Here is a 24334-nt window from a genome sequence, read left to right as displayed (position 1 = left end):
GTAGAGATGTGAAAATCTTGCAGAAAGACAACCATCTCTGCAGCACTCCACCAATCAGGCCTTTATGGTAGAGTGGCCAGACGAAAGCCACTCCTCAGTAAAAGGCACAACCGCCCACTTGGAGTTTGCCAAAAGGCACCTAAAGGACTCTCAGACCATGAGAAACAAGATTCTCTGGTCTGATGAAATCAAGATTGAACTCTTTGGCCTGAATGCCAAGCGTCACGTCTGGAGGAAACCTGGCACCATCCCTACGGTGAAGCATGGTGGTGGCAGCATTATGCTGTGGGGCTGTTTTTCAGCTGCAGGGACTGGGAGGCTAGTTTGGATATAGGGAAAGATGAATGAAGCAAAGTACAGAGAGATCCTTGATGAAAACCTGCTCCAGAGCGCTTAGGACCTCAGACTGGGGCGATGGTTCACCTTCCAACAGGACAACGACCCTAAGCATACAGCCAAGATAATGCAGGAGTGCCTTCGGGACAAGTCTCTGAATGTCCTTGAGTGACCCAGCCAGAGTGAACTTGAACCCGATCGAACATCTCTGGAGAGACCTGAAAATAGCTGTGCAGCGACGCTCCCCATCCAACCTGACAGAGCTTGAGAGGATCTGCAGAAAATAATTTGGAGAATCTAAGAAAATACAGGTGTACCAATCTTGTAGCGTCATACCCAGGAAGTATCGAGGCTGAAATCGCTGCCAAAGGTGCTTCAACAAAGTACAGAGTAAAGGGTCTAAATACTTACGTAAATGTGATATTTCATTTATTTATAAAAAAAATGTGTGTATATATATATATTTAACCTGTACTGAGTGCACAAAACATTGAGAACACCTTCCCAATGTTGAGTTGTTCCCCTCCCTTCTTTGCCCACACAACAGTTGGAAAGCGTTCCACAGGGATGCATGTTGATCCCAAAGTTTCCCACAGTTGTGTCAAGTTCCCTGGATGTCCTTTGGAGGGTGGACCAGTCTTGAATCACACGGGAAACTGTTGAGTATGAAAATCCCAGCAGCTTTGCAGTTCTTGACACAAACCGGTGCACCTGGCACCTACTACCATGCCACATTCAAAGGCACTTAAATATTTTGTCTTGCCCATTCACTCTCTGAATGGCACACATACACAATCCATGTCTCAATTGTTTCAAGGCTTAAAAATCATTATTTAACATGTCACCTCCCCTTCATCTACACTGATTGAAATGGAATTAACAAGTGACATCAATAAGGGATCATAGCTTTTACCTGGATTCACCTGGTCGGTCTATGTCATGGAAAGAGCAGGTGTCCTTAATGTTTTGTACACTCAGTGTACAAAGGTTCACTCAATTAGCACGTCAGATAATATTTGTTCAATTGATAAATTAGTCTATCCAGCTATCAATACTTGTAGTAATGATGGTCGAATTACTGACTGGGGCCCACTTTAATTTTGTTAGTCACTAACTCAGATATCATATAAAAAATGACAAATTGTGTTGAATTGCAGCAAACCTGGTTTAAAACGGCATCATGTTCTATATTCCTCATTACAAAATGGGTATAATTGCAGGAAATTAACTCAAAGTTATTTTTTCTTCTTTCCTCTCAATAAAGGGGGTTCTCTAAAGTGTTTTACTCACATGTTGGGGGGTATGGATGTGGGTATGCAGACCCGCGAGCCACTGTGGCCCCTCTTGATGAGTTCAGATTTGTTGTGGCCCCCACACTCATCAAAGTTGCCCATCCCTGGTCTAGATAACCTAACTTATTTGAGTAAAGCGGCCTATACATTTTTATTGGAAGTAAACAATCATTCTGGCTATTATGAAGACATGGGGTGTGTTCGTAAATTCACTCTGGATTGTCAGAGAGCGCTCTGGGAGTTCGTAAATTCAGAGCGTTGTCAGATTGTCCGTTAGTAAATTCAGAGCGTTTCGCTCACTGAGCATTCAGAGAGCACACTGGACTCTTTGACTGTGGAGTAAGGGAAAGGGTAAGGAAAAGTGGGATACCTAGTCAGTTGTACAACTGAATGCCTTCACCTGAAATACATCTTCCACATAGGGTTGATCAGTGCGTTCTGACCTCATAACGTCAGTCAAGCACCCAAGCTAACTGATTAAAATTGGCTTGAAAACCTTACTCTGACCATTTTCCTCACCCTGGCAGAGCTGACTAGGCTGTTTTCATGTGATCTAGAGCGTTGGTGACTGTAACCGAGCTGCTGGCAACAATTTAATACTTTTTTTTTGCTGACATTTACTGACACCGGTCATATTCAACGGGCGTTGCGTGTTTGTAAATTCATCAGTTATTCTGCCCTCTGAGTGAATTTACGAACGCACCCATACTATGATGACAGTGCTATGTACACAAGCAGCTTTAATCAAGCCTAATTATTAGTGTGAACTCAACACAATGAGTGTTAATAGGCTCATTGGGTATTGACCAGATTAATAACATGTTAAATATCATTATTTATTTAATTTTTATTTAACCTTTATTTAACTAGGCAAGTCAGTTAAGAACAAATTCTTATTTACAATGATGGCCTACTGGGAAACAGTGGGTTAACTGACTTGTTCAGATTTTTACCTTGTCAGCTCAGGGATTCGATATACTAAACAGTGTACAATGGTCAGCATGGAGGATTTTAAAGGGATTGTTTACATTACAAGTTGATCAAGAGGTCATATAGGGTCAGATTGTTAAATAAGATCCAGTATTCACCATTTCAGTGTTCTCTATTTCAGAATCAACTGGATCCATGCAACATTAGGCCAAGTAAAGTGGAGCAAATTAGTCTTATGAAAGCTTTTTAACATACCTTTTTGTTTAGTTTATCACACATACAGTAACAGTGGAATAGAGATCAGATTTAAGGTTTAGATTTGTAGAAGATCAAAGGGACTTCTGATTGACCTTGCCAGCCATTATTAGAATGTTCATGTTTGTTCCTCGTCAAACTGGATCATGGATTGTGTGTGTGCACGCGCTCGTTCCTGTGATCATGTGACTGAGGGGTGTTTAACAACATGACCAGGGAAACATCAATGTGAGGGCTGCCTGCCAGGACTCTGTGTTCTCAGGCCATGGGAACACTTCCCCACTAATATTTTGACAGCAAAAAAAAAAAAAAAAATACACAAAACAACCAAGACCAATGTTGGCCTACATACAAAAAAGGAAAATGTTAGGAAAGACCTTCAAGTTCTAAGCACTGAGAAGCAAACTCAATAACACATGACAATCAGGTCAGATGTGAGTCAATTTGCTGCCAATTGTGATAGCTAGAACTGTGGAAATTTCCCTAAACAAATGTCTCAAGTGGAAACACTCAAGTTAAAATTATTAGGCTAATCATAGCAAATCTGTGTGTGTGTGAGTATGTATGGTATTTTGTGTGCAGCTTATATCCTGAAGTTTATTCAAACATTTGAAACAAATGAGACTCTAGGCCAGTAAGTGGATATAGCCTAAGATTTATTTATCACGTTATGGAGGATACACGGTTCATTGAAACATTGAAAACATATAAAAGTGGTAAAAGGAAAACTATGTATAAACATTCAATAAATATGAAAGAATGTTTATTATATACCATACAGACAGGTACTATGGAGTAGTTATGCCAATGAGGCATTTAGTTAAAAAATTATTCTATGCTTTGTACAAATATCAACCATCAGTTTTCATAATATTTAAGTTTAATACCAACATTTCAGGTTAGCTCCAAATAATATAAGATGCTATGTTTTCTCAACAGTTTGGCAAATATCTCAAAGAAACACAAAAAATGTAAATAACACAAATTCAAAGATACACATATTGTAATAACCGACAGATAATGATGATGAATATAACTGTGCATCATCATTTTCCAAATATCTGCAATTAGTTTTGCACATTCCCCTTCACCGATAATACAATTTTTAGTGTTAAGTTTCTAAATATTGAATGGGTTAAAAATTAAGACAATATTCAAAAATTAAATTAAGTAGTAGTGTATTGTCACGGATCATTGTCAACAAAGCTTACATCAGATTAAGTAAACAAATGATTAATTCATAAAACTGTATGAAAAGAAAAACCCTGATCCCACAAAACCAATAATACTATTTTTTTGTTTTCTTTAAGACTGTAAGTTGAAACACAGCACACCCACAATGGTCATATCATCATATAAGACTCATGTTGTCCAAAGCCATATATTTATATTCTCAGTAAAGAGCTCTGGGGCTGCCTGCATATATCAAGCTTCTCAGAGTAGAAGTGCTGATCTAGGATCAGGTCTCCCCCTGTCAAGTTAATGTTATTCATTATGATCTAAAAAGGTAACACTGATCCCAAATCAGCACTCCTACTCTGAGATGCTTGATACATACGGCCCTTGTCTCCTCTTCACTATCTGCATGCTGAACTCCAGACAAGGTGAGGAGTCTCTCACTCGCTCTCTCCCTCCTCTAATCTCTCTCTCCTCTAACCCCTCTTTCCTCTCCTCCTCTCAGGCGGAGGAAGACACACTCTGCTTGTAGACAGCATGGTATGCATTACGGAGCAGCACATAGGGGAAGCAGGACTCCAGAAGGTCCATGGTCAAGAACGGGGACTCCTGCACAATCTGGTAGAGAGAACACATGGATGGATATGGATAGAACCTAAAATAACCACTGTGAGAATGTCTCAAATACCTTCCCATTCCCTATATATTGCAGTACTTTAGACCAGGGCCCACATACGTCTCTGGTCAAAAGAAGTGCGCTATATAGGGAACCATTTTGGATGCAGACTGAGTTTAATCATACTTTTGTGATTTTGCCTTGTTCTCTATTTTATCGAGGCAGAGTAGCCCCATGGATAAGGCATAAGGGTGTGTGTGTTCTATATTATGCCAGTTCCACTACAGGATAAAAACTGTGGGTGATTCTTCCTTCTTTCCACCCTGGTTGTCTTTCTATTCAAAAACCTCCCTCCATTACAATATTCTTCAAAGTCAAGTAATTACAAATCCTACAGACCAGTAAGCCCCTCTGATCAACAGACAATACATGTGTATGCATGACTGCATATGTAACTTTCAATACACAGTCAAATAAAATAGTGTGTTATGATAGCTAGGTGATAGTTAGATGATGGGACAGCGTGTTAGATGATAAGTTAGATGTGACACTGTGCTATGATAGCTAGGTGATAGTTAGATGATGGCACAACATGTTAAGATGGTAGCGAGATCATAGTCAGAGGATGTGACAACGTGTTAGATGATAGAGGATGTGACAACATTTAGATGATAGTTAGATGTGACACTGTGCTATGATAGCTAGGTGATAGTTAGATGATGTGACAACATGATAGCTAGAGTAGGCATAACTTTATAATTCTTTGTCATTTGGTTTGATATACTATCGTAAATTAATAGTATATGACTCTCTTAAATTACTTTCCCATGTCTCCCTTTGGGAAATAGTTATTCTGACCTTAACGGGACTTAAATAAAGGTTAAATAGAACATGACGTGTGTTGTAGTTTAGTCCGGATCCCAAATGGCACCCTATTCCTTATATATGGAATAGGGTACCATTTGGGACACACTCATACAGTATGTGACTCACCATGTCCAGGAGCAAGTAGACAGATTCTCTGTTCCTTGTTGTGGTTTTATCAGTCTCCTGGCCGATCTTCAACAAACTGGAGGAGGCAAGCTGCACAGGAGAGAAAGAACAAATGAAATCAGATTTTTTTGTTGTCCAGTACTAAGTTTTATCTGTGTCTGGGGAAACCGACCCTGAAAGTGTAGAAGCACTTGTGTCTCTTTCAATCAGTTTTACAATGTTACTGGACATTTAAAGTCTATAACACAGTCACTATGAATAACCCCAAACCACCAGTTTACCATTCTAAACTTGCCATGTGGGTTCAGCTTTGACACATGGATTTAAACACAGCATTTCAAAAAGGACCTGGCTTGGGCTGTGTCTCACATGGTTTCAGATGGGAAACAGCACTAAAGATTTCAACACTGTTATAGTAATACATTATTGGAACACAATTAAAAGGAACAGGACATTGAGGAATAATTCCAATGGAAATACATAGAGGGGAAAACAAGGTCAGTGGGTCGCTGTGCCCTCCCCCTCAGCAATGCAGAAACATCACTAGTCATGCAGAAAAATCACTAGTCATGCAGAAAAATCACTAGTCATGCAGAAAAATCACTAGTCATGCAGAAACATCACTAGTCATGCAGAAAAATCACTAGTCATGCAGAAAAATCACTAGTCATGCAGAAACATCACTAGTCATGCAGAAAAATCACTAGTCATGCAGAAACATCACTAGTCATGCAGAAAAATCACTAGTCATGCAGAAACATCACTAGTCATGCAGAAAAATCACTAGTCATGCAGAAAATTCACTAGTCATGCAGAAACATCACTAGTCATGCAGAAAAATCACTAGTCATGCAGAAAAATCACTAGTCATGCAGAAAAATCACTAGTCATGCAAAAACAACACTAGCCATGCAGAAACATCACTAGTCATGCAGAAACATCACTAGTCATGCAGAAACATCACTAGTCATGCAGAAACATCACTAGTCATGCAGAAACATCACTAGTCATGCAGAAACATCACTAGTCATGCAGAAACATCACTAGTCATGCAGAAACATCACTAGTCATGCAGAAACATCACTAGTCATGCAGAAACATCACTAGTCATGCAGAAACATCACTAGTCATGCAGAAACATCACTAGTCATGCAGAAACATCACTAGTCATGCAGAAACATCACTAGTCATGCAGAAACATTCATTTAAGATATCAAAATAAAAATTATTTAGAATCACAGAAGGTTTATGGAACATTAATGTTTTTAAATCCTGGTTATGAAAATAAAAAATTATATAAATATAAACATGGATGCGTCCCAAATAGAACCCTATTCCCTACATAGTGCACAACTTTTGATGCATGCCCAAATAGAGAATAAATATACAACAGATGAAGGAAGAGAGCTGCTTATAATAAATAATTAAAAAGGGTGAAGATAAATGTGTGGTATAAACCAAATGGACTATCACTATAAAACGTACTGCGAGGAACTCTTTGAGGCGGTCCTCGATGCTGCCCTTGTGGATGGTGAATAAAGCTGCAGCGATCTGGTTTATAGCTTTAGCCAGACAGTGGATGTTGTTGCAGTGACCTGTGAAAGGATGACAGACAAGAAGATATTAGTGTCTCGACTATGTCTTTAAACACTGTGGGTAAAACGGTCTACTGTATCTCACAGCTCTGTTAACAAGGACGATTATGAAGGAACCATATCAATAAGTATAACAACAAATGTCATAGAACATATAATATACATAGAACATATACTTCATGTATCTAAGAAAAGGTACCTTGGATAGCAGGGCTATACTGGGACATGACGTTGCTTGCCAAGGTGGGCATAGAGACCGCCACAAAGACCATCAGCAGGCACGCTATCTTGTACTCTTCCTCCGGACTGATGTTCTCTGTTACCAAAGAAAGGAAATGTCCGTTAACACCATCATGGGGATCTATTATGGATATTATCCAAAAATGAAGACCCTCTAGCCAAGACAAACTGCATTATGGCTCCCTAATTAACTATAATTTATATTTACAGGACTGGGAGGGGATTCAACTATGTGGACCCAATAAGGGGTAGGCGTGCCTCCCAAATGGCACACTATTCCCTATGGGCCCAGGTCAAAAGTAGTGCACTACATAGGGAATAGGGTGCCATTTGTGACACATACGAGGAGATGAGGTTGAGGGTTGATAACTATTTTGAAAGTAAACAGAGGTTTGTATAAAAACAGCCGCGGTGTATAACAGAAATGTCTTCACTGGCCAAAAGGCCCCCAGGGCTCTTAGTAGCTCTGAGTTAAAACAATGTTATTTAGTATTTTCCTTAGAGCAACAGAGAGGGGTTGGGAACTTGAAGAGAGCCATTGGCGTCGTCCTAAATGGCACCCTATTCCCTATATAGTGTAATACTTTTGACCAAACCCCTATATATGGGTTGGGTGCCATTTCGGATGCGCCCAGAGAGGAATCTCTAGTAATAGGGTGCCATTTGGGAAGTACACTAGGGCCCATTTGTGCACTATATAGGGAATTGTTGGGTGCAGATATTGGACTGGACTTTGTGGATATGGCTGCAGGCTACATGACTTGACAACTTAATACCAGTGTGCATAAGCATCAACATGTCCAAATGTTACCTAAACAAATGCCTGGCCTATCTGTTGCGATTATGAAATTGACAGGACATATTTATTTTTCATTTATGAAAACTTTGATTTTGACTACAGAGTGGAATGCAGTTCTAATGCTTGTCCAACTCTCCCGCTCTCTGACATGATCGACAGATTACTTTTCAAACTGTGAGATTTCAACAGTGAGTCAGTTATCCCTTTACACAGCATGTGGACATGGAACTCAGGCTATGAGGCATATGAGTAATAGTCATCATTTCAGCTAAACAACTTAACATACACTACATGACCACAAGTATGTGGACACCTGCTTGTCAAACATCTCATTCCAAAATCATGGGCGACATTATGGAGTTGGTCCCCTCTTTGCTGCTATAACAGCCTCCACTCTTCATGGAAAGCTTTCCACAGCAATGTTGGAACGGACTGGTTTCCATTCAGCCACAAGAGCATTAGTGAGGTCGGGCACTGATGTTGGGCGATTAGGTCTGGCTCTCAGCCGGTGTTCTATTTTATCCTAAAGGTGTTCGATGGGGTTGAGGTCAGGTTTCTTTGCAGGCCAGTCAAGTTCTTCCACACCGATCTCGGCAAACTATTTCTGTATGGACCTCGCTTTGTGCACGGGGGCATTGTCATGCTGAAACAGAAAAGGGCCTTCCTAAAACTGTTGCCACAAAGTTGGGAGCTCAGAATCGTCCACAATGTCATTGTATGCTGTAGTGTTAAGATTTCCCTTCACTAAAACTAAGGGGCTTAGCCCGAACCATGAAAAACAGCCCCAGATCATTATTCCTCTTTCACCAAATTGTTGGCACTATGTATTAGGGCAGGTAGCGTTTTCCTGGCATCAGCCAAACCCAGATATGTCCGTCGGACTGCCAGATGGTGAAGCATGGCGGCGAGCTTTACATCACTCCAGCCGCCGATTGGCATTGCGCATGGTGATCTTAGGCTTGTGTGTGGCTGCTCGGCCATGGAAACCCATTTCATGAAGCTTCCGGACAGTTCTTGTGCTGACGTTGGTTCCAGAGACAGTTTGGAACTCGGTAGTGAATGTTGCAACCGAGTACAGATGATTTTTTACACGCTACGCGTTTCAGCACTCGACAGTCCCGTTCTCTGAGCTTGTGAGGCCTACCACTTTGCGTCTGAGCCGTTGTTGCTCCTAGACATTTCCACTTCACAATAACAGCACTTACAGTTGACCAGGACAGCTCTATCAATGGGTGTGGCTGAAATTCACGAATCCACTCATTTGAAGGGGTGTCCACATACTTTTGTATATATAGTGTATGTGTTCAGATTTCTATATTGAGGCTTAAGTCAAATGTTATTTTTATATTTTATAAAAGTACAAAATGGTATAATACACTGTAGTTGGAGGAAACATGGGAGAAGTTATTTATTCGACATATGAGAAAATGCTCTTGAAAGATTTTGATGAGATTTTCACACTTCCTAGAGAGCGCTTCTTTGTTTATATCCATTCAGCACCGTTCACACCCTCTTAAGGCTTAGCCCCACCCACGTAAACACGTGTGAGTCAGCATGGCATTGCCCTCCAGAATGTAAGTCTCTCTACTTAAACCCAGCTAAATTTAGGGAGCTGTAGCAACACTTTTGCAGTTGTCCATAGCTATATCTTTCCAAAAAATCTGCGGTAGCAAAGATGATCTATATACTAACTAGGAAAGCTCCCATTCTGTAGACAGAAGCCTGTGATATGACAGACCAATCAGGACTCATATCTTGGGATGTCCAAACACTCCTTATCTCAGCCAATCATGACTGTTATGGGTATACTTGTCATCGGCAAGGACTAGGGAGTTTTTTAGGATAAAAAGAGAAAGAATACAGCTAAGCAAAGTAAAAATACTAGAGAAAAAAATGGTTCTGTTTGCTTTCCAACAGACACTGGGAGACAAATTCACCTTTCAGCAGGACAATAAGCCGGACTTAAAACACAAGGCCAAATATACACTGGAGTTGCTTACCAAGATGACATTAAATGTTCCTGAGTGGCCGTACTACAGTTTTAACTTAAATTGTCTTGAAAATCTATTAAGATTCTAAAATGGCTGTCTATGGTGCATCCTATCTCACCTGACTTCTGAGAGGAGAGGGCCACCACTAAGGCAGGATCTATCTCACATGGCAGACCTGCTGCAGATGACAGCTCATACACATTCATGGCCACCTGATGATCAACAGAGACATAAAGGACATCAGAGAATCAGACTGCTTCAAACACAATAGCCATTCATATATAATATTCATAATTATATAGCTATGCCACTTAGCAGATGCTTAAATCCAAAGAAATTTACAGTACAATGTATGTGTATGTGAACCTTGTGGGACTTAGTATTCTTATGTGATCCATGTCAGAACTAAACCCACAACCTTGACCACATTAAGCTTAATTTAAAGGTCCTACTGTGTCTCTCACCTTCATGTCGGTCTCTCTTGGAATGTGATCCTTGAAATCCTCCACTGAGCTCACCAGGAATGGGATGTGGCAGGACAACACCTGGTGACAAGAAGAGGATCATGCTTTATTTCAATACAATGACAGAAATATTAGAGTAAACTAACTTTGGCATAGGGTGTAATATGAGAAAACCAGCTTGAGACCGATCAAAATAATTGTGTATTGTATTGTGTCAATATATGATGCCATTCAAGTTGTGGAAAGTTAAAGGGCCGACATACATCTCGGAGTGCCTCCTGAGCAAGGGATCGGAATGAGAGGATGACTCCGATGATGGTCATCCGTTTCAGAACACTGTCGACTGCTGTAACACCAAGACAAAGAACATGCAAGTCTCACAGACAACTGACATGTCTCTAGTAATTTTACAGGTATGCAAATTAGACTAAGGTGTTTTGTTATGTCACCTTTTCCCTTCAGCAGCCATAACCAAACCCATGTAGGCAGAACAGTACTATGGGAGAAATGTATATGTTGCTTATTTGGACTTGGCAGCACTGAGCCTTGTGTCTGTCTGGCCTAGGAAAACTCTGACCAGGCCAATATAAATACAGAGTACCCACATGAGAGCTTCTTGAACAGAGAAGCCATGTGTTCAGGCTTGTCAAAGCTTGTCCTCATCTGGGTCAGAATCTCAACGTTGTCCACCACCAGTTTCTGACGAGAGGAGAAGAAGAATGAGTTGAGGGAGAGGAGTAGAAGTGGGAGAGTGAGAGAGCCTCCTAAGTGGTGAGGGGATTATTTGGGGGATCAACTAGGGATCCTAATTCCAAAGACTTTCCCCTTCTTTCGCACAACAGGAAAAGGCCCTTACCATCAACAGATGGTGCACTATGCGGGGGATCTTACAAATGTTTGTCCCAAATGCCACCCTATTCCCTATATAGTGCACTACTTTTGGCCAGAGCCTATATACTGCACTACCTTTGGCTCTGATCAAAAGTACTGCACTATGTAGGGAATAGGGTGCCATTTGGGATGCATACAAAATTAGAAGCCTGTACATTTTTTGCAATGGGTGTCTTGGCGCAATGTTCAGGCAGTCATGTGTGCGGCTCACAATGGGTTGCATGCTTTCTACTTGTTCAGTTTGCTTTGAGAGTGTTCGCCGATAACTTGTTTTGTGTTAAGTCATTTGATGAACATGGCTTGGTTTGTACAGAGACTGAATAAAACCAAAGCTTTATTCCTACATCTGATTGTGAAAAAGACACAAACAAATTTTATTTTCACAAATTGCTTTCAGAAGGGAAGGGAAAAGTTTGCATGTTAGAGAATAATAAATATGTGCCAGCGCTACGTTCCAACACTAATGTGTGCTCTAGAGTAAAATACCAATTATATTCTAATCTAAAGAACCGTTTGAAAAAAAGGTCATAATATCTTGTCAGCCTGCTGCAATAAAATTAAATGGTACCCACAAAACACCAGTCTCAAAGTCAACAGTGAAGAGGCGATTCCAGGATGCTGGCCTTCTAGGCAGAATTGCAAAGAAAAAGCCATATCTCAGACTGGCCAATAAAAAGAAAAGATTAAGATGGGCAAAAGAACACAGACACTGACAACGAACTCTGTCTAGAAGGCCAGCATCCGGAGTCGCCTCTTCACTGTTGAGATGGGTGTTTTGCGGGTACTATTTAATGAAGCTGCCAGTTGAGGACTTGTGAGGATTCCGTTTCTCAAACTTGACACTCTAATGTACTTGTCCTCTTGCTCAGTTGTGCACCGGGGCCTCCCACTCCTCTTTCTAGTCTAGTTAGAGCCAGTTTGCACTGTTCTGTGAAGGGAGTAGTACACAGCGTTGTACGAGATCTTCAGTTTCTTTGGAATTTCTCGCATGGAATAGCCTTCATTTCTCAGAACAAGAATAGACTGATGAGTGTCAGAAGAAAGTTATTTGTTTCTAGACATTTTGAGCCTGTAATTGAACCCACAAATGCTGATGCCCCAGATATTCAACTACTCTAAAGAAGGCCAGTTTTATTGCTTCTTTAATCAGCACAAAAGTTTTTAGCTGTGGTAAAATAATTGCAAAAGGGTTTTCTAATGATCAATTAGCCTTTTAAAATGCTAAATTTGGAGTAGCTAACATAATGTACCATTGGAACACAAGGAGTGATGGTTGCTGATAATGGGCCTCTGTACACCTATGTACAGTGGGGCAAAAAAGTATTTAGTCAGCCACCAATTGTGCATGTTCTCCCACTTAAAAATATGAGAGAGGCCTGTAATTTTCATCATAGGTACACTTCAACTATGACAGACAAAATGAGAGAAAATATCCAGAAAATCACATTGTAGGATTTTTTATGAATTTATTAGCAAATTATGGTGGAAAATAAGTATTTGGTCACCTACAAACAAGCAATATTTCTGGCTCTCACAGACCTGTAACTTCTTCTTTAAGAGGATCCTCTGTCCTCCACTCGTTACCTGTATTAATGGCACCTGTTTGAACTTGTTAAGACACCTGTCCACAACCTCAAACAGTCACACTCCAAACTCCACTATGGCCAAGACCAAAGAGCTGTCAAAGGACACCAGAAACAAAATTGTAGACCTGCACCAAGCTGGGAAGACTGAATCTGCAATAGGTAAGCAGCTTGGTTTGAAGAAATCAACCGTGGGAGCAATTATTAGGAAATGGATGACATACAAGACCAATGATAATCTCCCTCGATCTGGGGCTCCACGCAAGATCTCACCCCATGGGGTCAAAATGATCACAGGATGGTCAGCAAAAATCCCAGAACCACACGGGGGGACCTAGTGAATGACCTGTAGAGAGCTGGGACCAAAGTAACAAAGCCTACCATCAGTAACACACTACGCCGCCAGGAACTCAAATCCTGCAGTGCCAGACGTGTCCCCCTGCTTAAGCCAGTACATGCCCAGGCCAGTCTGAAGTTTGCTAGAGAGCATTTGGATGATCCAGAAGAAGATTGGGAGAATGTCATATGGTCAGATGAAACCAAAATATAACTTTTTGGTAAAAACTCAACTCATCGTGTTTGGAGGACAAAGAATGCTGAGTTGCATCCAAAGAACACCATACCTACTGTGAGGCATGGGGGTGGAAACATCATGCTTTGGGGCTGTTTTTCTGCAAAGGGACCAGTATGACTGATCCGTGTAAAGGAAAGAATGAATGGAGTCATGTATCGTGAGATTTTGAGTGAAAACCTCCTTCCATCAGCAACGGCATTGAAGATGAAACGTGGCTGGGTCTTTCAGCATGACAATGATCCCAAACACACCGCCCGGGCAACGAAGGAGTGGTTTCGTAAGAAGCAATTCAAGGTCCTGGAGTGGCCTAGCCAGTCTCCAGATCTCAACCCCATAGAAAATCTTTGGAGGGAGTTGAAAGTCCGTGTTGCCCAGCAACAGCCCCAAAACATCACTGCTCTAGAGGAGATCTGCATGGAGGAATGGGCCAAAATACCAGCAACAGTGTGTGAAAACCTTGTGAAGACTTACAGAAAACGTTTGACCTCTGTCATTGCCAACAAAGGGTATATAACAAAGTATTGAGATAAAATTTTGTTATTGACCAAATACTTATTTTCCACCATAATTTGCAAATAAATTCATTAAAAATCCTACAATGCGATTTTCTGGATTTTTTCCCTCATTTTGTCTGTCATAGTTGAAGTGTACCTATGATGAAAATTACAGGCCTCTCTCATCTCTTTAATTGGGGGAACTTGCACAATTGGTGGCTGACTAAATACTTTTTTGCCCCACTGTAGATATTCCATTAAAAATCAGCAATTTCCAGCTACAATTATCATTTACAACATTAACCATGTCTACATTGTATTTCTGATCAATTTGATGTTATTTTAAATGGACAAAAACATGGACATTTCTAAGTGACCCCAAACTTTTGAATGGTAGTGTAGATCTATTAGGACTGATTTTGGTGCAAATTTAGATGTATTAGTCTGGCTAGCTGCTTTCGCAACACTTATCACTAACACTAAATTAATTTAGTGTCAGTCAGTTAGTCAAGTGTCAGTCAGTTAGCAGTTAGAGGATACCAGTAACCCACACTGCCTCTGTTCTGCTGTGGGTCTGGTTCTGTTTCCAGGGGAAAACTCTGCTTCTGGAAAGACCCTCTAACCTCTAATTACTCATACTCATAGTTTCATCTGAAATAGCACCCTATTCCCTATATAGTTCACTACTTTTGACCAGATCGGAGAGGAGACCACCATAGGACCCAGGTCAAAAGATGTGCAATATATAGGGCTCTCAAACTCAACTCTGGACCCCAAAGTCAGTTCCACTGCATTTTTTTTATTGTTCCCCTCTAATCAGGGACTGATTTAGACCTGGGACACCAGGTGGGTGCAATTACTTATCAGGTAGAACATAAAACCAGCAGGCTCTGGACTTCGTAGGGTAAGAGTTGAATACCCCTGATATAGGGGATAGGGTCGCATTTCGGATGCACTCTAAGAATTATAGAAGAGAGAAACCATGGCTGTGTTCTTTAGGCACCAAAAGGAACAAACCTGTCCAAAACAGGGGACAGACTTTCTGGAAGTGTGCAATAAGAAATGCTACATGTATTTTATATTTTGCTACGAGGTGCCCTAATGAACATGACCCAGCCTGACCTGGGTTAACCCTGGATGACCTCTACCATTAACCCTTGATCTCTGTGACCCAAGTGACTCCTCACCTTGAGCTCGGCCACCTGGGAGGAGATGTGCCACATGAGGCTCTCACTGAGGAACTTCATCCCATAGGGCCCCAGCAGCTCCGACAGGGACCGCATCTCTGAAAAGAAGAGAAGAAGAAGAAAGTAGGAATAAGATGACTTTATTGCCCAATACGTACATGAATGACTGGTGGTCTACTTTAATCCAACCCATCCAACACAAGGTCATGGAAATGTTCTGTCATCTACTGTCTACTTTATTGTTGGCTACTTTATTGTCCAATGAATGTCCAACATACATGTGTTTTCCTGCTTTATCCCGACCCCTCGACATAAGATCATGGGAGAGTTCTGTTAGTGATTCTTAGCTCCATCCAACACTGCTATGGCTATAAACACAGTTTAAATAGTCTAAGTAGTAAATCATTACTCATACTCTCAGTACCATGAGTCTATTGGTGTCTAAAAGGACAGCATAATTTACCTGAGATATCAGAGTATTCCTCTGCATTGAAGGTGAGCTCGTTCTCCGTAGGTAGGTTGACAAAAGCCTTCATGGCTGGGAAGTAAGCTATGTGTCCGTTGCTAACTTGGCGCAGTAAAGTCTCCAGATACCTGTAGTACAGAGAGAATGTATGGCTTGTCATGTTGGTGGTTATCTGATGGAATGGAAGGCATGATCAAGGCTGGTATTCAGACCAACCCAGATGAACAACCTGCGCACTGCGATAGACTTTTAGAGGCAATTTCTCAGATGTTCACAGAGACCACGTTCATCGCAGATGTCGGCTCAAGCAGAAGTCACCATTCAAACTCAATCGCAGTGCACAGGACATTTACCTGCGTTGGTTTGAATCAAGGCTCAGAGCTGTTATTCTCAAACAGACAGAAAGTGGAAATTCATATTGTTTTGTGAATGTATTCCAGTTGGTGAAGAGGCAAGTGATTGGTTGGTTGGTTGGGGTTAGGAGGTTAAGGTTAGGTGGTTAGGAGGTTAGGGTTAAGAAGTTAAGGGGTTAGGACTCACCAGTTGGTGTAGAGGCTAGTGATGGTTGGTTCTCCGTGACTGTCCAGATGTTGTGTCTGCTGCAGCAGCACGTTGTTGAACACCCTGGTGATATCTATCTGAACATAGTTCTCTATGCTCTGGAGCACAGTCATGTAAGCCCTGACACTGGTCAGTAGCTCAGACGGTTTGGCTATCTCCTGGGTCGCTTGGTTATACATGGTCATCCCCACGATAGACCTAGAGATGGAACGAAACAGGATCAATCTGTCAATCAATCTAGAGCAGTGGTCACCAACGGTTTTTGAGGCAAGATCCCTTTCTGAGTCAAAATGCAAGCCAGGATCTACCGTAATTATTTTTTTTATACATGACTTAAAACCGTAAGCCTATGCAGCAACATTACCCTATTAAAAACGGGGTTGATGAGGTTTGTGCAGTAGGTTATAGGCCCAAAACCGTATCACCCCATATTGGCTTTGCTTGAATTGCTCTGCCAATGCATTGTTGTTCTTCTCAGACAAAAAAAAGAAATCTACATTTGAGGTAGGTTGGTAATAGATCAGTTGTTGTATTACTTGTGAGGCACAGCTGAGTGAGCATACATTTAAATCATTAGCTTTTTTATTTTACTTGGCTGATGGTGACTGCATCTGCTGGTCAGTCTTAGCGGAGGGAGAGAGCAGCAGGCTGAGGGTCCGCCTCTCAACGTCCTTCTGCTGTCCCTTTCCTCCACTGACACTAACCAAAAAGGGACGCCGTCTTTCATGGTGAAACTCAAGTCACAACGCATTATTTCTGCCTCATGCACAAATGAATGTTGTTACTCCTATGACCAGAGAAATTGAAATATTCCTTGATATAAAAATTTGCCTAAGCTGCTAATAATAATAACAACGCAAGCCTATAGATACCCTTTCCTACTCATTCATTGCAGCTGCAGTGCTGGTTGTAACGTGAGAGGAAGTAGGGAGAACGTGCATTTGATGTTTTAGGTTTATAAAAGAGTTAAATAGAAAGTGTTGATAGTGCTGACTAAGAACTTAAACATGAACTCACTCATAAAACAGCATCTCTTTGCTGTATTAGTTGACAGTCTCTCTCTGGTCATGGTTTTAAACATTTTGAAATCTCATTGTATTAACTTTGCTGTAGCTTTCTTTTTTGCCTGCAACATTACTGCAGACACGGTAATCTGAGCCATCTGAATGGCCAGTGGCAGGCCTATAGTGCACTTGATTTGCTCCCCCCAGGTCCGCCGGGAAGGCAGTTTGAACCATTTTCATATGTCTCAAGGTACAAAATGGGAACACGTTGCCTACCCAGTGCGCAGGGCAGCTGAATCAGGTGCACCTACCTCCAACAGTGCAATTCGCTTATCGTTGTGTTTTTTACAGAGGTGTTTGGCGATCGACTAGGATCTGTCCCAGTTTCAAATCTCTGGAAGACTGAAACAGATTTCCCTCAAGAATTTCCCTGTATTTAGCGCCGCCCAGTCACTGCCATTGAAAAACATGCCCACAGCATGATGCGGCCAACACCATGCTTCACTGTGGTGTTCTCGGGGTGATGAGAGGTTTTGGGTTTGTGCCAGATATAGCGTTTTCCTTAAGTTTGGGGAGTCTTCCACATGCCTTTTGGCGAAGACCAAACGTGTTTGCTGATCTAGAGCATGATGACCAATTCTTTGCAATTCACTGACAGAGGCTGAGAGGGCGTTCATATTGTCCTGGAAGTAGATATTTAACCGGCAGATCCAAAGGTTAAGGTTAGGCATATAGGGATCAATCAGTCAATATAATGTATTTATAAAGTACTTTTTACATCAGCAAATGGTGCCTGTTAGTTACATGGACTCCAGGGAGTTTGGGCGAGTCTTCAACAATGTTCAACAATGGCTGTATTGTTTTCCCTAATCCCTAACTTTTCCATATTTCTACGTAGATAACTTGGTTGCGCAGCTGAAGGTGTGGAGCAGGCAGATCGGATCAAACATGGTAGGGTTTAAAAACTATGGCGCCTGATCGATCATTAGGAACATTAAGTAATTAGCATTTTTTCTCATCTGTCTGAAGTGTGCTGGGAACTGGGAACATAAGGGCAGTAAAACTTTTATCCTGCGCTGACCTTAAGGAGCGGAGCAGGGCGTAGTGGTAAGTGGCGGTAATAGGGTGTGTGTTTATGTGCATGGTAATAGGCCCAGTGAATGCCTTTGTATGTGTGAGCGTGCTGTTGTGTGTTAATGGTAATAGGCTCTCATATCTGGGAAGCACGGGAGAAGTTCACGGCCTGGGGGAGAGGGGTTAGCCAACGTCACACACACACACACACACACACACACACACACACACACACACACACACACACACACACACACACACACACACACACACACAGAGGAGCCAGCCAAAGCACATACGTCACAACCCTAACTCCCACAGAGGAAAATACCTGTTCCTCTCCAGCACAATGTTTATTTCATTGGACCGGTCAGGCCCAATTCTGGACGCGCGTCAAAAATCACTCTGATCCCAGAAAACATGTCTGCTGGACCAATAAATCACACAGATAAAATCATAAACCCCTGAGAGGTTTTTTGTTCAACTCTGCCTGGGGATTGTAATTATACTGAACAAAAATATAAATGCAACTTGCAGCAATTTCAAAGATTTTACTGAGTTACAGTTCAAATCAGTCAATTGAAATAAATAAATTAGGCCTAATCTATGGATTTCACATGACTGGGAATACAGATATGCATCTGTCTGTTGGTCACAGATACCTTAAAAAAGGTATTGGCATAGATTAGAAAACTAGTCCGTATCTGGTGTGACCACCATTTGCCTCATGCAGCGCGACATCTCCTTTGCATAGAGTTGATCAGGCTGTTGATTGTGGACAGTGGAATGTTGTCCCACTCATCTTCAATAGCTGTGCAAAGTTGCTTGATATTGGCGGGAACTGGAACATGCTGTCATACATGTCAATCCAGAGCATCCCAAACATGCTCAATGGATGACATATCTGGTGAGTATGCAGGCCATGGAAGAACTGGAACATTTTCTGCTTCCAGGAATTGTGTACAGATCCTTGCGACACGGGGCTGTGCATTATCATGCTGAAACATGAGATGATGGTGGCTGAATGACACGACAATGGGCCTCAGGATCTCGTCACGGTATCTCTGTGTATTCAAATTACAATTGATAAAATGCTATTGTGTTCATTGTCCGTAGCTTATGCCTGCCCATACCATAACCCCACCGCCACCACTCTGGTGGACATTCCTTAAGTCAGCATGCCAATTGCACGCTCCTTCAGACATCTGTGGCATTGTGTTGTGTGACAAAACTGCACATTTTAGAGTGACCTTTTATTGTCCTTTTATCTTTGTAATGATCATGTTGTTGAATCAGCTAATTGATATGCCACACCTGTCAGGTGGATGGATTATCTTGGCAAAGGAGAAATGCTCACTAACAGGGATGTAAACAAATTTGTGCACAAAATGTAAGAGAAATGAGCTTTTTGTGCATATGGAAAATTTTTGGGACTTTTTATTTCACCTCATGAAACATGGGACCAACACTTTACATGTTGAGTTTATATTTTTGTTTAGTGTAATATCTACAAATGGATCACAATGTTCCTTGATTTATAACAATAAACTAAGTCTCAATGCTTTTCTGTGTGAGATAATCAATGGATTGGTGTTTGGGGGAGGAGAAGCAAGTTTCATAACTGACCAGCTAACGTTACAACACAGTGGAAACAGAGAGAGAGCAGTCAGACTATCTACAGGAATTCACCCATAGCCTCCTGTGAAGACTGGTATTGTAATAAAAGAGTGGACACCCTGAGTGTGTTTGTGTCCATGTGTGTATGTGTGTCTGCAAGCACATATGTGTACTCACTTGGTGAAGCGTATCTCCAGGTGTGAGGTGAGGTACTCCCTAGGAGTGAAAGTGTGTTCCCATATCACCATGTTGGGTACGTAGTTGATGGAGAAACACAGCTCGGACAACGCCGTGTGAAGCTTATCCAGGCTAAGAACACACACACACACATAAGTTAGGCATTAAAACCTCATTTCGTTCAGATTAAAGGGGAAATCTATGACAGAGCAGATGGATTAAATTCCTCCAGCACCACAGCTACTGTTGTTTTTACACCCCCCTTTTTTGGCTCAGACCTGAATCTATATTATTATACTAGCCCTGCTGGTGGTCTGTTTCTATGTATCTTACTGGAAGCTGAGAATTAGGAGTAGAGTCGAGAATTAGGAGTAGCGTAGTATAATAAGCAGGAGGGCAAGTGGTGGACATATATTTTAGCATGGTATTATTCAAACACAGTGGGAAATAAAGTTTGACCAGGGCCCATACTAGTGCACAATGTAGGGAATAGGATGCCATTTTGGACGCATGTAGACCATGACTTGCAAAACTATCGATTAGTGTACTGTTGAAAACATCTGAAAGTGGAGAGGAGGTCATGGAGTGCAGAAGTGGGGGTGGAAGTGGCCATGTCTCTGTGTTTCAGGCCTCTTTCCAAATTTGTCTTTCCTTTATTCCTCGGAATTGGAGGAGAATATCCAAGGTTCCATCCCCGTGGACGTTCTCCAATTTGTTTTGAGAAAGAGGAGAGGACGAATCGAGTAAAGACACATTGGGAAAGAGTCCCTAACCTGACTGAGGGACCCTACAGAGTATACACTACTTACTTGGTGACCAGCAGCCTGTTTTTCCTCATGCTCTCTACTCCAGGCTTCTCTCTCTCAGGCTCGCCTTTCTTCCCCATCTGCTTCTTTGACTTCTTGTTCACCGCCTGACTGATGGTTTTGGCACAATGTTTTGGCAGCAGCTACAACAGGAGCAACAGGAAAACCCCTTTAACACCCACAGACCAATAAGGAATGAAGTGACAAATTATATTTTGAAAGCACTTAGTTGGAACGTGCACAACTTAGGCTATATTGTGTTGTATTTACTGTATATGACCGAAATAGAATTACGAAAAGTATCTGACTTAAGACCTACAGTTGAAAAACTTAAATGGCTAGTGGATAGGTTCAGTTCCAACATACGAATCAACAAGTTATGCACTCACTGTAAGCCTAAATCACTAGGCCTAAACTGTGTTTGGGAAACGGCCCTTCCTCAGAAATTATAATAAATTAGATGGTTATGGAATGACACAAGCGGTTATGAGAGCAGACCTAGACCCCTCGCTCCAAACCCCTGATTAATTCATCACCATGACAACATGCACTCACCTGGTTGCTTAGCATTAGTGCTGAGTGATTAACCGAAAGGTATTTAAAACAACTAACTGAACAACATTGGTTAAATGATTTGAATATTTGAAAATTTGATAATTAGCTTGACCATAATCAATTGCGCGCCTACTTGTCCGGTCTGTGTTTCTTTTACACCCGCTACGTAAGAGGGGCATTTTTACCTGAAAATACATGATACTTCGAGAGCCATTTTTACCTGAAAATACATGATACTTCGAGAGGCATGTTTACCTGAAAATACATAGTACTTCGAGAGGCATTTTTACCTGAAAATACATGATACTTCGAGAGGTATTTTTACCTGAAAATACATGATACTTCGAGAGGTATTTTTACCTGAAAATACATGATCTAAGAAGTGATTGATTCAGCAGTCATAAAAGTATGCCTTATTTTACATTGAAGAACTACTAAAATGTTGATTTTATCACAGCATAGGCAGCAGCTTTATAGAGATGAGATAAAATAAATGTAATATACACAAAAACTTTAATATTTTATTAAAGTAAAGTAATGTGAATAAATGATGGTTAATAAGCAGTAATGGGCAGTCACTACCATCATGGGACTTTTATTAATTGTTGTATTCTGTGTTATTACAGCATTCAACCCACATAATACATACTGTAGTGCATAAAAGGTTTACATAAAATGTTTAATGAAATCAAAAATCTTGATTATTTTTTAAATAATCTAACCAAAACCGAACCGACTTCAAAAAGCATTTATCACTACTTAGCATGGACTGTGATTAATCACCATGACAACAAGACCTCACCTGGTCGCTGAGCGTGCATTGCTCGGTGCAGATGTCTGTGATGAGGTTGCGGGCCTGTTTAGCCATTTCATCCAGAAACATGTTGCACAGGGACAGGCTTCGGTCGCCTATGTGGTGCCTCTGTAGGAAGGGAAGAAAATGTTGTTATCTTGGGGAAAGCTACACTATATATACAAAAGTATGTGGACACCCCTTCAAATTGGTAGATTTGGCTATTTCAGCCACACCCGTTGCTGACAGGTGTATAAAATCAAGTACACAACCATGCAATCTCCAAAGACAAAGATTGGCATGATAATGGCCTTACTGAAGAGCTCAGTGACTTTCAATGTGGCACCGTCATAGGATGCCACCTTTCCAACAAGTCAGTCTGTCTGATTTCTGCCCTGCTAGAGCTGCCCTGGTCGACACTCACTACAGTTCCAAACTGCCTCTGGAAGTAACGTCAGCACAAGAACTGCTCGTTGGGAGCTTCATGAAATGGGTTTACATGGCCAAGCAGCCACACACAAGCCTAAGATCATTATGTGCAATGCCAAGCGTTAGCTGGAGTGGTATAAAGCTCACCACCATTGGACTCTGGAGCAGTGGAAACGTGTTCTCTGCTGTGAGGAATCCCGCTTCACCATCTGGCAGTCCAACGGACAAATCTGGATTTGGTGGATGCCAGGAGAACACTACCTGCCTGAATGCACAGTGCAAACCTTAATGTTTGGTGGAGGAGGAATAATGGTCTGGGGATGTTTTTGATGGTTCGGGCTAGGCCCCTTAGTTCCAGTGAATGGAAATCTAAACCAACAGTATACCATGATATTCTAATGCTCTTGTGGCTGAATGGAAGGAAGTCCCCACAATAATGTTCCAAGAAGAGAGGAGGCTGTTATAACAGGAAAGGTGGGACCAACTACATATTAATGCCCATGATTTTGGAATGAGATGTTCGACAAGCAGGTGTCCACATACTTTTGGTCATGTAGTGTATATAGGAGATTGGCTGGTGGTTGCGCAGTAGATGGTTTGGTGAATGGCTGTTTGTTAGCCTGGTCCCAGATCTAATTCCTTCAGTAGATGTCAGTAGATGTCATTGCCAAACAGATCCAGCTGTTTGTAGGAAGAGATGGTCTGAGTGAACCTGTCATTCATAGGTAGCCAACCCTTAACATTCCCCACTGACCAAACAGTATACACTGACACACTAAAACTGGTCACACACAGTCCCCACACACAACTCTGGTCAAACAGTGCACACACCCTCTAAGCTGCGAGAAAAGTCTATCTGATGCTAAGACTGACCTTTAACTGAAGTTCCGTGATCTTAGTTTTGTTCCAAATGGCACCCTATTCCCTGTATAGTGAACTACGTTTGACCAGGGCCCATAGGGATCTCGTGAAATGTAATGCACTATATAGGGAATATGGTGCCATTTGAGATGCAGGCCTTTTACTGTTACTATAAACTGCTGTAAAAAGTTTTCTGTGCAAGATGGAAATATTCTTGGAAACATTTAGAGCTTTTCCAACATAAATAACTTTTGCAGCTGTCCAAAGCTGTGCGGAATGGACATAGGAAGAGGAACATTTTGAAGACATGCTGAGAGAGGGAGTTTTGTGTTAGAAGGCTTGGATTTCACTTATTCAATGTCTCAATAAATCTCTTTTATTTCTCTAAGTGCACTCAGACAGCTCTTAAGCAAAAGGCTCTCCCTTGACCACTTTGCTCGGCCACATGAGAACGCCTATTGTGCCACTTATTGTGCCGCCTATTTCAGTACCGTTTTTCAACCAATTAGGAGTGAAAATATGTCTTATTTACCAAACTAAATGGATATTAGAAGGCTACATGTTTGTTAGGAACA

At 41.4% G+C, this 24334-nt stretch overlaps 1 protein-coding gene across 7 annotated transcripts in view; it reads right to left on the bottom strand.

Annotated features, from left to right (window-relative positions):
• Positions 1–3448: 3448 nt before the first annotated feature.
• LOC109868426 (nck-associated protein 1) overlaps positions 3449–24334 on the bottom strand; it is a 57901-nt gene continuing 37015 nt past the window's right edge. For all 7 annotated transcript variants that reach the window (XM_020458022.2, XM_020458014.2, XM_020458006.2 and 4 more), the window contains 14 exons: positions 22479–22598; positions 21125–21264; positions 20316–20447; positions 16423–16641; positions 15880–16010; positions 15417–15514; positions 11293–11386; positions 10951–11033; positions 10688–10768; positions 10342–10435; positions 7393–7509; positions 7084–7193; positions 5599–5688; positions 3449–4607 (listed from right to left, as the gene is read on the bottom strand). In XM_020458022.2, the coding sequence (XP_020313611.1) occupies positions 4491–4607; positions 5599–5688; positions 7084–7193; positions 7393–7509; positions 10342–10435; positions 10688–10768; positions 10951–11033; positions 11293–11386; positions 15417–15514; positions 15880–16010; positions 16423–16641; positions 20316–20447; positions 21125–21264; positions 22479–22598 (1626 nt within the window). In that variant the 3' untranslated portion in view covers positions 3449–4490. The remainder of the gene's footprint in view (positions 4608–5598; positions 5689–7083; positions 7194–7392; positions 7510–10341; positions 10436–10687; positions 10769–10950; positions 11034–11292; positions 11387–15416; positions 15515–15879; positions 16011–16422; positions 16642–20315; positions 20448–21124; positions 21265–22478; positions 22599–24334) is intronic.

This window comes from Oncorhynchus kisutch, linkage group LG2, assembly GCF_002021735.2.
Source record: "Oncorhynchus kisutch isolate 150728-3 linkage group LG2, Okis_V2, whole genome shotgun sequence".
NCBI classification, from domain to species: Eukaryota; Metazoa; Chordata; class Actinopteri; order Salmoniformes; family Salmonidae; genus Oncorhynchus; species Oncorhynchus kisutch.
The sequence above is the reverse complement of the archived record's forward strand: the minus strand, read 5'-3'. Positions and strand labels throughout refer to the sequence as shown.